The sequence below is a fragment of the Anopheles merus genome, chromosome X, assembly GCF_017562075.2.
Source record: "Anopheles merus strain MAF chromosome X, AmerM5.1, whole genome shotgun sequence".
Classification (NCBI taxonomy): Eukaryota; Metazoa; Arthropoda; class Insecta; order Diptera; family Culicidae; genus Anopheles; species Anopheles merus.
Genome location: NC_054081.1, coordinates 3,241,398 through 3,257,205, shown reverse-complemented (window position 1 = coordinate 3,257,205; position 15,808 = coordinate 3,241,398). Strand labels below are relative to the sequence as shown.

Genomic DNA, 15,808 nt, shown 5'->3' with positions numbered 1-15,808 from the left:
AGATGTTTTTTGTTTTAATTTTATTAGTACACATACGAGGGAGCTCCGTGCGACACATACGCGGTAGGTTTAACGTTTATTAATATCAACACTTAGCGAATTAGTGATTAACTTTAGCACAACATTTGGAACACGTTAGTCACGCTGATTATATTGAACTTGAGGTGAAATCGCGCACAGTTTCCGCTCCACATTCCGCCCCGTTGGCTCCTACGTCCGTCCACACCGAGGCAGCTCCTAATCCTTTGCACTTGCGGCCTGTTTACCTGCGGGTGACGGGATAGGAAGGATACGTAATTGGCCACTTTCGGATCAGGTTACCTATTCCTACCGGTAATGAGCGTGCCCGGCTGAACCAACGCTCCGGCGGTGCCAATCTTCGTGAACTTGCTGATGTGCTTCACGTACGCGCGTTTGTAGCTTTCGTCCGCCGACTGCAAACGGGCCGCTCCGGGGTGTTGCGAACCATCCGCACCGGCGGACGGCTTCGTGCGCGCACCCACGCTGACGACACGCTCCACCAAAGGTATCACCGTGGACGATACGGGCACCCAGTCTGCGGAACGTGCGAGAGAAAAACAAAAAATAAATAAAATGAAAACAAGATGAGATGTGATCCGCTCGGCACACTACTCCTACTCAAAACCACCTCGAACACGTTTGGAAAGCGAACTAACACACCGTATGATGAGTAATATGTTTGAAGATCTTTGTGTGGTTTTGGTTTTTTGTTTGTTTGTTTTCACTACATGGGCGAAATTTTACATATAGTTTAGGACATACATGGAGCAGGATGTAAGCGAAAATTGTTATTTTTAACAATCAATTTTGGTAATGTTTAAAACAACTACTTTTAATTTGATTGTTACCTACCTGGTTCATACTTTTCTCCACTAACTTTCTTGTAGTACATTGAGGTAGCGTTGGCAGAGCCTGGCAGCAGGCACAGTTGCAGCAGGCAACATAAACCCAGCAAGAGTAGTAAATGTTGCCGCCCGAAAGCGAACACCCTGCCTGTCCTGGTGCTTGGCAGCATCTTCCAAACACCTGCTGGTCCCGACGGTACCATGCTGCTGATTCGATTAGTCAACGCTCTATTCACGCTCACTCGCGTATCGTTTCACCAGCGTGTCACGGTTCGTGTTGATTGTCGCGCGCCTGTGCGCTCTCTATCCTCGCACGGGGCAATAGTACAACTGACCGCGAACGGTTCAACCTCAGCCACCGAAAGCCAGAAGCAAAAGCACAACTCTCACTTCCACCCCCAAAACCTTGGGTGGCAGTGGGATGGCGGCGGCGGCTGAGGGGCGTATTGTCCGTTGCCTCAGTGCGTGAAATGCTTCGCATCAGTTGTGCTCGCACTGCTCACTTTCCGATCGAAGCGGCATTTGGTAAGACGTCACACGCACTCCCCTCCCCTCATTGCGGATGACGTCAGGTTCGACAGCGATCAGCGATACTCACGGCGGTGATGATGGATGCAAAGCGGCTTTGTAATTGCTGCAACTTTAGCTGTTTGTAAAATAAAACCCTAAAGGTTTATGATACGCAACGTACAATAATTCAAACGGAATAGGAACCGAGCACCCGGAAGAAACTGCACACCTGCACATGTGGATGGACAACCTATCGGCAACACTGGAGTTAAGCTCTCGTCGATATGTTGCCGCAATCTACTACAGACGAATATTTGCGAACAAATTGTACATATAATTTTCCACCTTAAACAACCCCCGAAGCAACCAGCATAGGGTGTGCGAATCCTTTATTTCTATGACCGGCATACACGGGCATTCCATAAATTTTGTATCAGAATTCCAAGCGCCACAATAACAACTGGAACATTAAATACATGTATCTATAAAAAAGACTTCAACGTCTAGCTTCAATGGTTTGCTCAATAGATGGCGCGTTTTATAACTCTATTGCTATCCATTTCTTGCAATGTGTTTTGCCTACCTTTTATCTAATCACGGCCTATATACCCTTCTAACTTACGGAGCAAAAATCTATATGTATACATCGTGTTGTCAGATACGTGGGTATCAACACACCAATGACCATTACTGAAATCTCATTTGCTTCCGTGCTGGTGGTTTCCATTGGATTTAGTATTAAAACTATCATTTCGCCGTTCTAGTTCTAGCGATGCATAACTTCAATGCGAATTCATACAACACAACAGTACAGAGGAAGGAGAAAGCTCTCAAAGCGAGGAAATCTCCACTGTGTGTCTGAGAACTAGAGGACTGCTGTGTGGGCTGAGAGATGGCACCACCAACCTTTTGCTATTTTTGGAATGCATCAGTCGTATACCGTCTGCTAAAAGAAGTGTTTAGTGTTTCTTTTTAGGTGGAGAGCTTGAGCCGTTTAGAACCCGTTTAGTGGTCGTTTAGTGGATTTGTGACACTTGGGATGGGTTATCAACACCAACGACTATTTCTCAAATCTCACTTGCTTCAGTACTGGTGGTTTGCATTGGAGTTTAGCATTTAAACAGTCGTATCGCCGTTCTAGTTCTAGCGATGCATAACTTCAATGCGAAACCATACAACAGTACAGAACAGAACAGTAAGGGAACGAGTAATGGAACGAGAATGAAGTAAGGGAACGAGAAGAAAGCTCCGCTTTGTGGCTATCCTTCCAGCAGATGGCATTACAAGCTTTTTTATTTGCTATTGCTAGAACGCATAAGTCATTTATCGTCTGCTAAAAGAAGACTTTTTATATTCCATTTAGGTTGAGAGTCGTTGACTGTTTAGAACCCGTTTAGTGGTCGTTTAGTGAAGTTGTGGCACTCGGGTTAACAGATAAAATCGGATGTGACGATCCGACGGAATCAAAAGAACTGATTCCATTGTACGACGAAATCGCTCATCCGCCGTTATCTTTCAAATCCCATATAAAATTTTGACAGTGGCAGAGAGACCAGACATACTGACATTCTGTGAGGTCGTATCTATTTTTTTATTACTTTAACGAACATCAGATGATCAACCAAAAACTACCAAATTGTCATCACACCCACCAAAAATATTAGAACCTAACAATCTAATTAATCAGAAAATCTGACTTCTGAAAGCACGTTATGATTTAAATTTTGGATGTGATTGTACAAGAGTTTCGATGATATTATTGACATTTTCGGCGAGTTGTTGATTTGTTCGACCAAATAATTTACTCTTTCAGCGAGAAATTGAATTGTTCGGATGTATCTGTTGACATGTTCGGCGATACTATTGAGCTGTCACTTTCGTGTCGTCACGTTCGAATCGAAAAAACCCTGTATCATCAAAAACCCTGTAATGATGAATCGGTCTGTTCATCACAAGAAGGTTTTTGTTTGGTTCATGCATCTTACAGTCATAATAATAATAATTGTTAGACGGTTTAATGAATTTTCAACGGCTCTCTGCAATCAAATGGCATTCAATCCGATTTTGGCTAATATTTTACACCGTTCCTACACAGCACTTGACATACACCATGTAATCTGGCCACCCTGTACAGCGAAATGACACATTGGGCAAGGTTGCTCGCTGTCAGCGAGCGAAGCGCAGAGAAAACCCCGTCTTCTGGTACGCCGTGTGCGAAACCGATAGCACAATTGTTTGTGACGCTCCGAGGTTACAGGGTAAGTTTCGCGCAATGTGTGATTAGCGTTCGACATTGGGACCTCCTTTTTTGTTCTCCGCAAACAAAAACGCATGCCTTTGGCCACCAACTCTGTTCCTTCCGCCTCCCGAACTGGTCCGTCCCGAATCGTGCGGTGCCAAGGCCTAGCAAAAGTGCGTGAACACACGACGACGGTATTTTACGGTGGGTGTGGTGGTGGTAGTACCCAGCAGAAGCAGCAGCAGCAGCAGCATCCATTGCCAATTTTTTCGCTACAATCAAACGACGCCAAAGCCTCCTCAAACGTGAAAGTGTGTGTGTGTGTGTGTGAGTGTCGAGTGTGTGCAATTCATTAGAAAATGTTTTGATCGAAAGAAACGAACCATCAACCAAACCAGTTTGCTGCCAATCCAATCTTCCGCACGGTGCGGCGGAAGCGTCCATTTTTTATCCCCGTCACTACCCCATCAAAAAGCATCAAGGGAGGGTGGTGAGAAAGTGACATCCTTCTTAGTGACCATTTTTTTTTAAATTATTTTTTCGCGCTCCACTTTCTGGTCGCAAAAGGAACACGCCTGTGGGTAAATGTTTCCTAATTCCTTCGTCAGCATTTGTTTCTGGATGTCGGATAGAATGAAAAACAAACAAAAAAAAATTCTCTAGATTCTACACTTTCGAAGCTCATTACTCATTCAGCGTTTTCTGTTGTATACACATTTGCAGGCTGGCTTCCTCCACGGGGCGTGAGTGAGGGTGTGTGTGTGTGTGTATATGCGCGTGAACTGGAGTGCTTCACCGCCGTTCGCATGAAGCGTCCTCCGCGCCCAAGACAGCCGAGATTTGCGAACCAAAGCTAAAAAGCGGTGCCGCGAGGGGGGCAACGAAATATGACAGCTCCTGCTTGCATTGCTTCAGCAAACAGAAAACTCGCAACTGGTCGGCTGACTGGCGATAATATGTGCTGCAGAACCATCATCACCACCACCACCAACACCACGAACACCGCCGCCGCCATCGACAGCAGCCGCTGCTAAACCGGAGGAAAAGTATTTTAAAAGAAACCGTGCATAAAACGGCGCGCGACAGGATGGAGAACGAGTCGTTGCCGATTCTGCTGATCACCGCGAACGTGGGAAGCGTGTTCGAAGACGTAAGTAGAGGCTCGTTTGTACGACCGTTTCATCTTTCGCCTTTCTGCACTGGCTGGGGGAGGCAACTGGGCTGCAGAATTTTATTTACCCCGCGAGTTTTAAGGCTGAAGGTTCGTTCGAAGATCGAACGAACGTGAACGCGTAAATTTGATGTTCTGTACATTTTATCCTAAAAGGCGCACTAAAAGAAGTAATATTGCATTGATCAACTGTTCTAAAATGAAATTTAGTTACAAAAAGTAACATTCTACAAAAAACACGTATGCTAGTCGCAAAATTTATGTTACACAGTTGTAATAAGTGAAACCATTTTGAAACATCATGGCAAAATACCGGTTATTTATTTTTAATTTAGAAACATTAGAAGAGTTCAAGGAGTTTTTTCATCGTAAACCATTGTTAAATTGGGCATTCAAAATTTATTAAACCCCTTAAATGACTTGCACCGAAAAAATTGTTCTAAATTAATCATCTCGGCCCTCTCCTTGCTTTATTCGCAGCCCTCCAACTTACTGCACCTATGGATCAAAGAGTTTCTGGATCACATCGCGGCCCGGCAGCCGGCATTTATCGCGCTCCATCTGCAGGAGGTGGGCGGCAAAACGTACGAAAAGTCCATGGAGTACGTGCAGGAATTCATCAAGCAGCTGTGCGAGTCGGACGAGCTGCAGGGCTACAACCGTATCCGGGTTTACCTGGACGAAGACTACAACTCGGCGGAACACTTTACGGTACGTGAAGCGGGGATGGAGGAAGACAGCTCTTTGCTTGCTTTTTTATAAGAAAAAAAATTCACACGCACACACGAAAGCCAACCCCCCGATAGACCCGCGGCAAGGACAAATATTGACCAATTGCGAATCATAGTTTAACATACTTTTTTTTTTTCGTTGCGATACCCTTAATCATATTATGCGGTAGCGCTAGCGCCTGGCTCATGCACATGCAAATGCACACGCACCGTGACGCATTGAGCCAAGAGACGGGAAACCTAATCAGTGCAAACGGGCGCGTGTGTGTATGTGCATAACTGCTTAAGCCCTTTAAAATTTGCACGGCGAAGCAGCGGCGGGGGAAGGCAAAAGAATATGGTTTCAATAACGACAACGATTCTCGGGGAGGCAGAAGAAGAAAAAATGTAAAATAAAACAAAGGCATCCATCCATGCACCGAAATCAGTGGTGCGGGGAGATCAGCGTGTGTTGGTGCTGCTGACCTGAATTGGTTGCGTCGTTTTCCCACGGGCGCCGTGGGGAAGCCTTACGAGCGGCAACGGCAACGGAATCGATGTATCGAGAAGATGGGATGTGTATTTTTAGCTAGCATTACACGACTCACAGTCCCTGTCCACTCAGTAGTAAAGAAAAGCAAGAGAAAGAGGTGATGGAAGGGGGAAAACAGAGCAAAGACAATGCGAAACGCCATACAAAAAGTTCGTAATAGTAGGAACTAGTGATGGGTAAAGTTGGCAAAAATCTGGAGTCGACTCCGATCCGACTTCGATAAATTCGGAATCGACTCCGGAAGGTAGGTCCACCCTGCATTGTTCGAAGTCGTTCGGAGTCGTCCAAAGTCGCCCGGAGTCACTCGGAGTCATTTGGATTTGGAGTTGTCCGGAGTCGCCCGGAGTCATTCGGAGTCATCCGGAATCATCTGGAGTCGTTCGGAGTCCTCCGCAATGACTCAGACTCCCAATAACTCCGGACGACTCCGATGACTCCGACGAATCTGAACGACTCCGAACGACTCCGAACGACTCCAGACGACTCCAGACGACTCCAGACGACTCCAGACGACTCCAGACGACTCCAGACGACTCCAGACGACTCCAGACGACTCCAGACGACTCCAGACGACTCCAGACGACTACGGACAACTCCGAACGATTTCGGACGACTCCGATTCCGGACGGCTCCTATTACGGTCGACTCCGACTCCGAACGACTCCGGAAGACTCTGGACGACTCCGGGCGGCTCCGACTCCGAACGACTTCGGACGACTCCGAACGACACCGGGTGACTTCTACTCCGAGCGAATCTTGTAGTTCCATTTGCCGGAGTCGGATCGTAGTCGTTGGTGCGCTCCAGAGGGCACATCACTAGTAAGAACAACAAAACTTCTGGTTGTTACCAAACTTCGTTACATTAATGGTGTCTGTGTGTATGTGGGTATGTGTGTACACTATCCTCCGGGAATAGATTCACTTATCGACCTAGGATACCATGGGGGGGTTAGATACGAGTCATGTAGTGGAAACACTACCCCCTTGAGCATTGGTCAAGCATTAGAACATCAGCGGAAGCAAATGTTAGGTAATGTGCACACAATGAATTTAGTTTTAAGAGCTTACTTTAAGATAATGCATTATGAGGGCCTTTGGAGAAGCACTAAATTCCTATTGATGATTCGTCTGTTTGTTTTTCCTCTTCTTTCAGGCCCTCGGGAACTTGTACTTTGTCCGGAGCACGGTCAGCCACGTGCTGATGTGGAACTTTCTCACGCACGAGTGGGACTCCGTCGAGGGCAAGAGCATCCACACCGGCAGTATCGAAACGGTCGCTACCAAAGAAAAGGCAAAGTTTCCTCAACAATTCTTCCCCGAGGTAGGTGTGTTGCTGCGCCCGCCTGCGAGATGAACGGCTCCGCCTAGGCATTCGGTTGTTGTTACGCCCGTTGTTACATTGTTTGCTTGCATTGCAGTGCAAATGGTCGCGCAAAGGGTTTCTTCGTACGCGCTGGTTCCTGAACGGAACCGTCTTTGATCTGGTTAACATCCACCTGTTTCACGATGCGTCCAACCTGGAAGCGTGCGAAGAGTATCCCTCGGTGTACTGCAAGAGCCGGCGCCGCGCCCTTGTGCACACGCTGGAACGGTAAGCTGCGTGCGCAGACATGCTCTCCCGTGACTGCCTTTGCCGTGTTTGCTAACCTTTGCATTGCTTCTCCACTTTCGCTGGCAGATTTCACAAAGATACGGTAAACCGACCAGTGCCATATTTTGTTTTCGGTGATTTTAATTTTCGCTGCGACACAGAGGGCGTCATCAAGGTAATTGATACGCTCGAGGGCGTTTGTTCGATCCGTTTTGCTAACCTTGCCTCTTTGTCTCCGTACCACAGAAGCTCACCGAAGATCTCACAATGCATCGGGTACAGAACACGAAAAACGACAGTACAAAAGTGCAATATCGGGATGCAACCGGCACGAATGTGCTGACGGTGGGGAAGAAGGAATTTTTCCACTGCGATCAGAGCACGTTCAAGGAAGGCTGGGTAAGTTGAGCCGACAGCAGTTGGGGTGGATTGTGTATGGTCGTTTTTTTTAACAACGCGACTTTTTGCAGCTGCGTCAGTTCGACCGCGAGCTGGAATCGCTTCGCAGCATCCTGTACGAGTTTCCCATCACGTTCCCACCGTCCTACCCGTACGAGGAGGACCCGTTCCAGCCGGTCTCGTACATGGCGACCCGCTGTCCCGCCTGGTGCGATCGAATACTGGTAAGTCCGGCGGCCCGCAAGCTCGTATGGGAGCACGGACTGGACGAAGGCAAGCCCGGCGGCGATGGTGCCGGTCCCGGCGCCAGCACTAGCACCGTTAGCTACGGTATTATTGGTGCGAACGTCTGCATGGGTGATCATAAGGTAAGCTAAATTGAATGACAAATGTGTAGAGCAGTCTCATCATTCTCGTTTTCGCCCCATATTACCGTACCGAATTTCTGCACAAAATCATGATCTTGATGCTTCTTACCGTTTGTGAAGCTGGAGTTTTTTAATTGTAGATTGTCGTTTGATTTTGTCTTAAATTGCTACATCTATATTTGAGACAGTTTCATCAAATCAAATAAATTCTTCTTCTTCTTCTTCGGCACAACAGCCGTTGTCGAGCAAGGCGCCTGTCTGTACTACTACTAGTGGGCTTGGCTTTAAGTGACTTACTGATAACACATAGCGGGGTTGGTCAGTCCTACGTATGGGAGCACATTCCTTTCGGGGATTGAACCCATGACAGGCATGTTATGTTGTTAAGTCGTACGCGTTGACGACTGTACCACCAGACCGGCCCCCAATGCTTTGCGATCGGTTACATATTTAGATCAACTTTGTCCTACTTTCTAGACTTATCGTTTACATACGAAATGCATCGATTGAACCAACTAATTATTAAAAATGATTTTACTAAGATTATATAGGAAATGATTTCATCAAGATGTGCAATGTAGCACAATTTCTTTGAGATTAGCGTTCAAACATCGTGTAGTGGTGTAGGTAATTACTATTTTACCAACCACGTATGAGTAATCTAGTGTCAATCGTGTGCTTGCTGTGTGTGTTATGGACAATTGCTGACATCTTTAGGACATCTGACAAGAGGTGAATAATGTTGTGCACAGTAGTAACTAACTCGTTAAACCCTATATGAAAGGTATGTGGCGTTTTGCACTGAGAGAAGCTTATTTCGTACGGAATAAATGCGCTGAGTGTCACCATCATACAGTGTTCAGCTATGAACGACTGAGTTGGTTGTTTTTTTTTTTTTTTAGCTTTGTACATTGCGGTCAACAATTGTCCACAACACGTCAACAAGCACACAATTGACACTACATTACTCATATGTGGCTGGTAAAATAGAAGTCATTTATAGCACTACACGATGTTTGAACACTAACTTCAACGAAATTGTGCTAAACGTTACATCTTGACGGAATCATTCCCAATATAATCATAGTAAAATCATATTCTTAAGTTGAATCAATCGACGTACTGTGAAATCTTTCTAAGGGACCGTCAGCTTATAGAGATATTCATGTTGAAGAAATCTAATGAAGCTGTTGCTATGCAATAACAAAGAAACCTCGGGAAAAATGTGGCATCCATTGACCAATATGTTTAAGAACTGTCACTAAAAAATTCATCTTAGAGAGTTTCGGCTGCCAAATCGCATACGCAGCTTAGAGGATCGATCGTAATGAATCATAAAACTTTAAAAATGAGTTCTGCACCTTATGTGATGGTTAATATCGTTACCTTGCTCAATAATCGTGTCTTTTTCTTCTGTAGTGGCGCTGGCAGCACTGAGTGGTAGGCGGTTGTTACTATTTTTTGCCAAACATAGAAAGATTTGCAGTTGCAGTAAGAACACGCGATGAACATTGATCACCAACCGAACATTCGGGGCATTTAATTGCAAATTTAAATATTTTAAATCTATTTGGGCCACACCCGTGGTACAGTTTTCAACGCGCCCGACATTACAATATCTACGTCATGTATATAAACAGAGCCTACTGTTGTTTAACTATCAAATCAATAAGCCATTTTATTGATTTTAGGCAGGCAAACATAAATCATATTGCTAAAAATAGTATTGAAAAATCTTTGAGCGTGTCACGGTTTGCCAAGCGAATCTAAGAGCGGGCTATAATCGATTGAATTGTGCCAAATATAGACAAAATTTTAAATTCTAACATGGTGTTGACGACTAAATCTATAATTGCAAACTGCTTTGTCCAATAATGTTTATTTTTCATAAATAGAATTCTAAAGAAATGTAAATGAAACATAGTCTAGGTCAAACAAAAAGAAGAACTTAGACGAACAAAGGCGGAAATAATTATTAAAGCCCTAACCCACAGCTGAGCTGGACAGATTCGTCCTCCACCCCCGAAAGCAAACTGACCGTGGAGATGCGTGTGTGGGTGTGTCATCCATCGATAAGGTGTTAAAAAGCGATACAATATTTAATGCTTGATTGCAAACAGCTACCGCGCAGAGTACGGTACTGCGGGACAAAAAGACGTGGTTCTGTGCAAAAGTTCAGTGTGTGGCCTACCATAAATGTGTTTCTCTATAATTCTAAATTTATCGCCCATCTCTAACTCGCGGATAAAGTAGGAAAATCGATGCAAAAAAATCGTAATGGTTGTTAAAATACAGAGTTTCCCGAGACAGTTTCGCAATATGCGTTTGTCAGGTCAGCCGTTGAGAATATGAAAACGAAGCAGCAAAATGTGCTGCTGTTCACGTTTGAAAACTGACTTGGGTCATTGCCCAAGTAAAACACATGAAGCGCACGTGTATTAATCCCGTTTGTTCAACCATTTCTTTTCTCTTCCCTTTTTTTGTGACGCGCGACCTTTTCCACGGACCCGCCAGCCGGTTTTTCTCAGCTTTAGAATCAAGACGAGTCAAGGTATTGTAGATAATTGCTCCTGTGATACGCATGTGCCTAGAAAGCTGCGTGTTGAACACCCTATTTATCGTAACAGTGCAAGTATGGATAGTAGTAGTAATAATAACACGATCGTAGTAAGTCTTAGTAGTTATGGTAGTACTGCGGCCGGTGGTGCCAGCCCGTCGCCGGACGCCGCCCTGATCCGCCAGCTGGCTGCCACCGCGGCCCAGTGTAGCGATAGCAGCAGCAACACTAGTGCCGCCGCCACCACCGTCATTCCGTTTGGGCCGCCGCTCGATGTGGCTGGCGGCCGGTTCGCCTACCACCATCAGCTTCACTACCCGTCCGCTTGTCCCAAATGTGCCGCCCGCATCGAGCAGTGCTACGCGCAGAATCTCCTCGCGCTCGAACCCCCCGGCACCACCGGCACCGTGCCGGTGGCCGTCGCTGCAGACGGCAAAGAGCAATCGGTGTCGTCGGGGGCGGTGGCAACGCCGCCGCCACTTGCCCACCTCGAAACCGGTCAGCAGGCGGCGGGACCGCTCGAATTACTGTCGCAAGCCTGCTTTCGGTATCAGCATCCGCTGGTCAGCATTAACGTGTTCGACACGGACAGCAACCTTAACGTATGCATGTGCGCACTGTACTGTAACGCGGGCGGGGACGCGGGCAAGGGCGCCTCGGCGGCGCGTAACGGAGACGAGCAGGAGCTGGCGGGGGGCGGCAGCCCCACGATCTGTCCGAACTGTCGCAACATCATCAAGCACCAGCCGGTCGAGCACCGGAAAACGCTCATCTCCCGCCGGATGATGCTTGCCAACGACGTGATCGTGAATCGCATCGACACCCACTACCTGAACACGTACTCGTTGCCGCCGGGCGGTGGAGCGGGAGCTTATAGCAATGGTGCGGGCGGGCAGCAGCAGCAGCAGCAGCAGTTCGAACCGTACACGCCGGAGAGTGCGGAATCTCACTCGCCCCTGCCGGAGTCGAGCGATAGCAGCAAAGCCTCGCACAGCACCATCCCGACGAACGACAGTGACGGACCGGCGGAAGGGGACGGCCGCCGGGCGGGCTCGAAATCCGTGCCCACCGGCGAGGAACCGGCTGGTGTGGAGCAAAAAGGCGGCGGCTCGAAATCGGAAACCGATTTGCCATACTCGATCGCGCCGGGCCCGGCCAGTGATGCGAAACGGTCGCAGGCGTCACAGCAGCACCAGCAGCAGCAGCAGCAACAGCAGCACCGGGGAGCAAAGCTGACCGACGGTGGCAGCTTCGGGGGCGTTTCGCCCCGCCAGCTCATGTCGCGGCTCGAGAAGCTGAAGCGGCTGGCGGACGAACGGCGCAAACAGTACGGCGAATGGACGCGCAGCTTCTCGCAGTCCGACACCAGCGCCAAGCAAACCAAAGCTTCTTGCACCACCACCACCACCACCACGGATGCCCCGTCCACCGATGAACCGGTGCCGACGATCGACAGTAGTGCGGCCGAACCGGCAGAGAGTGCGCTGCTCGTACGATCGGCGAATAGCAATAATCATTTTAACAGCCACCACCACCGCCACGATGAGCCAGCTGCTGCTGCTGCTGCCGCTTCTGCTGCGGCGACGGCAAACGTCACTAGCTCGATTGCAATACGCAGGGACTCGGTCATAGCAAACTGCTGTCGCGGTATGTGCACAATACTATAGCGGGGGAGAGGGAAATTCGAATATTTGATGATCGAATATTTTAGCGTACATATTTAGGCACAACCACCAAAACTACCTTCAATCGTAACGACAGCATACGAGCTTCTTGCAGGTGGCTCAGGTTGACTACTTATCTTAGGGATCTTTACTTTTAATGCGCGACCGAAAAGGGGAACCGTACGACGGTAGAGGGATGGACGGATGTGTTTGAATGCTGCAGCTGAGTGGATGCAGAGCGCAGATGCAGAGTCATTTCCATGGATGGTATTCACCTTTACACAAATCGCCTGTACACGCTCCAAGAGGGGCAACCTTTCGTACTTATCATCTCAAGACAGCAGCTACCTCAACTCGGTTGTGCATATCTTGTGCGGCAAACTTAATGGTGCCACTTAAACGCCCCACTAACTCACTGGCGAAAACGGACAGAGCCGGGAAAATGAAAAGCATTAGTGCCAAAAAGAAAAGAAAAAGAAAAACAGTGTGGTGTGATGGGCAAAACAACAGCCCACCCTTCTCCTCCGTGGGCTGTGTTGCTGCTATAAGAATGGGTTTAAAATACCACTACGCACAGCTACTAACACTACTACAAAAATGCTACTACTGCTAACCAATACTACCACTACTCGCTTGCTCGTACTGTTGTTGTTGTTGTTATTGTTTGTTTTAAGTAGTTCCCCTCCCCTTTGCGTCACTACAATTTTCGTTTCCCCAGTAGTGCGGCACCCTTAACCGTTTTGCCGTATTTTTATGTGTGTGTGTGTGTGTGTGTGTTTAACAGTTTGCACAGTGTTGTCTGTTTTTATTTATTTATTTTTATATTAATTTACAGTGTGGTTACTGTTTTTGATGCACTTACGGTTAGAAATTAGTCTGTTTTCGTTTGTCAATATGATTGGATTTATTCTTCTCCTCTGTATGAATGTTGGCAGCCTTCAGTTCAGTTTTTTTTTTCACATTTTTGTTTGAGACAAAAAGCAAGGCTGCTACTGAGTTCTGGAGCTGTGATCATTCTGGGTAGCCAATATTCATTACCTGCTAGAATTTCAAATTTTATTCGTCACTTACATAATATCTTCTCCTCATCCTGGAAGTCTCAGATGCTACTCGGGATTCTGCCAGCCTATTCCGCTTGCCGGACCTCCGACAATGATCTTTCAACGGAGGTGTGTGTCTTCGTATGCGAAGGCCCAATAACTGAGCATTGATAACCATAACAGTTCAGTTTGCAAATCAGAAGTCTCTTCTGCAGTAGATGTTTTCATTCTCCTTTTTTTTTCGCAAATATGCGTTCCGTCGTATGACACAGCTTCTGATCTCCTTTTTTTGTTTGCAATATAGTCTTCATAGTCAGTCCCATAGTGAAACAGTAAACTCTTCAGATGGTTGTTTCGTTCATTCATTACACAACATTGTAATGTCATTGGCTTCCGGGAGATCAGTTTAAGCCGAGGTGGTTACTGTTCGACGAACTGTTCGAAGCGGATTGATTGAACCCGGCATTTGAACGTCCAGGCTATCATAGGAACCCGAAGGGATTTCCCTTACTGGAAACGTTGAAGCTTTGCGGCCTTATGGGTAGGGATACATTTCCAAGCTACATTCCATTCCATTCCAATCCATTCCAAGTAGTTGTCTACAAGGAAGAATTCCAAGGAAGAAACTCTACAAGGTATAGAAGATATGCCTGCACAAGATGTCCTCCGGCGCCGTGTGGAATTTTAAAATTCTATTGACAGTGGATGATTTTGATCATCAGATAAGCAGAAGTTAAAAGTTGTAGTGTTTAATTTAATTTAATATTTTTGAAAAGGTTCTCGACCTATTGATCCTTAAGACATGAGACGTTATGTTATGAACCATAACCGGGTCGCCTGGTCGCCTGTTTGGTATGGCACTGAATTGTTTCTGCTGGTCGTGGGTCGATCCTGTTCTCCCAATCCTGGAAAAAACGAGACGATGTTACGATCGTCTGCATATCCCACTCGACGAGCATTCCGCTCAATTGCTTGGTGATCACACGGGGGTGTTCTTCTTCGCGGATGTGCTCGAGGACATTAATCTTACTCGTTCCGATTGGTCGCCGGGTGATAGACCCTCAAGCATTGCAGAGCAAGGCTTCCAGGCTCGAGATTCTAGACTCCTTTCTTGGGTCGACCTGTAGGGAACTACCACTTTCCACTCCAATTAGCTCCCTCTGGAGCTCACTCAGGGGGCTGTACGCCAACCTTGATCGAATTCGGCTCCCGGCGAAAAACTTCCGCCAATCTCTCGAGTTGCACTTTCACACTTGGTAAAAATCATTATTGTTAAATGGTCACGCCTATAGTTCCTTCACATTGGTCCTACAATTTGGTTCTTTCAACTTCTCTATAGGTTATTTGTGCTGGCGTGGAGTTGTGCTGCTCTCAATGCTTGCTTTTGCATCAGAGCTTTCCCCATGTTCCAGATGAATAGCACCAGTTGGATAGTGCAGATCACTTAAAGAAACCATATTTGTATGTCCTGATTATCGTGATCAGCCGAGTGTTGTTTCAATGTATTCACAATACTAACTTGGACATCGCCGTCTATGCTGTTGGGCTTTAAAAATGTATAATGCCAAATGTATACGAACCACAACAAGAATATACATATGCTACCAGTATTGCAGTTTCGTGGAGTTCTTCGTAAACATTTGGTTGGTGCAAAATTTGAACCTTAGGATCCTCAGAATGTGGTCGTGATGCGCTGGTCAGCATTTCCTGTTTGTGGCGATCGCCCAATGTTGTGGTGCGCTGGTCAATTGGTCCGATGGGCGTACGTGTTGCTACCCACGTAACTATATGTAAATGCCGGTGTTGTCAATATCACTGGTATCGCTCGGCATCGGTCAATGCCTCACTGTAGTTGTTTTGGTGCAATAGAATTGCTGTCTGTTTAAATCGTTCGGAGTCGTCCAGATTCAGTTAGAGTCGGAGCCTTCCGGAGTCAGCCCGAGTCGACCTTCGGAACAATGGCCTGTATATGAAGTAAACGCACAAAGTAAGAGACAAAAAACACAACAAACGACTTTAACGACTCGAGACGACTCCGACTCCAACCGACTCTCGACGACTCCGACTCCGAACGACTCCAAACAACTCCGGACGACCCCAGATGACTCCGGGCGGAGACTATTCGTTCGGATTTTGTTGG

At 46.8% G+C, this 15,808-nt stretch overlaps 2 protein-coding genes across 3 annotated transcripts; one reads left to right on the top strand and one right to left on the bottom strand.

The window, feature by feature from the left end:
* LOC121591584 lies at positions 1–1,492 on the bottom strand. The gene is made up of 3 exons (XM_041912286.1): positions 874–1,492; positions 332–556; positions 1–266 (listed from the first exon to the last, which is right to left on the bottom strand). Exons 1-3 carry the CDS (start codon positions 1,067–1,069, stop codon positions 238–240), a joined length of 450 nt encoding a protein of 149 aa, XP_041768220.1. The 5' UTR covers positions 1,070–1,492; the 3' UTR covers positions 1–237.
* Positions 1,493–3,540: 2,048 nt separating this feature from the next.
* Positions 3,541–15,663, top strand: LOC121587653. 2 transcript variants are annotated; one of them, XM_041904637.1, is made up of 9 exons: positions 3,541–3,634; positions 4,339–4,765; positions 5,267–5,497; positions 7,203–7,370; positions 7,468–7,640; positions 7,728–7,815; positions 7,887–8,039; positions 8,111–8,407; positions 10,922–15,663. In XM_041904637.1, the coding sequence occupies exons 2-9, from the start codon at positions 4,703–4,705 to the stop codon at positions 12,629–12,631; spliced, it is 2,883 nt and encodes a 960-aa protein (XP_041760571.1). In that variant the 5' UTR covers positions 3,541–3,634; positions 4,339–4,702; the 3' UTR covers positions 12,632–15,663. The 2 variants fall into 2 exon arrangements, with proteins under 2 accessions (XP_041760571.1, XP_041760580.1); XM_041904646.1 differs by lacking the exon at positions 3,541–3,634 and adding an exon at positions 3,667–4,196.
* Positions 15,664–15,808: the final 145 nt, after the last annotated feature.

Coding starts and splice junctions, on each gene's coding strand:
- LOC121591584 (XM_041912286.1), bottom strand. CDS start 1,069: ATGGTACCGTCGGGACCAGCAGGTGTTTGGAAGATGCTGCCAAGCACC. Junction 557..873: donor TGGAGAAAAGTATGAACCAG/GTAGGTAACAAT, acceptor CACGTTCCGCAG/ACTGGGTGCCCGTATCGTCC. Junction 267..331: donor GCCGGGCACGCTCATTACCG/GTAGGAATAGGT, acceptor CGTCACCCGCAG/GTAAACAGGCCGCAAGTGCA.
- LOC121587653 (XM_041904637.1), top strand. CDS start 4,703: ATGGAGAACGAGTCGTTGCCGATTCTGCTGATCACCGCGAACGTGGGA. Junction 7,816..7,886: donor ACACAGAGGGCGTCATCAAG/GTAATTGATACG, acceptor TCCGTACCACAG/AAGCTCACCGAAGATCTCAC. Junction 8,408..10,921: donor TCTGCATGGGTGATCATAAG/GTAAGCTAAATT, acceptor CGGACCCGCCAG/CCGGTTTTTCTCAGCTTTAG.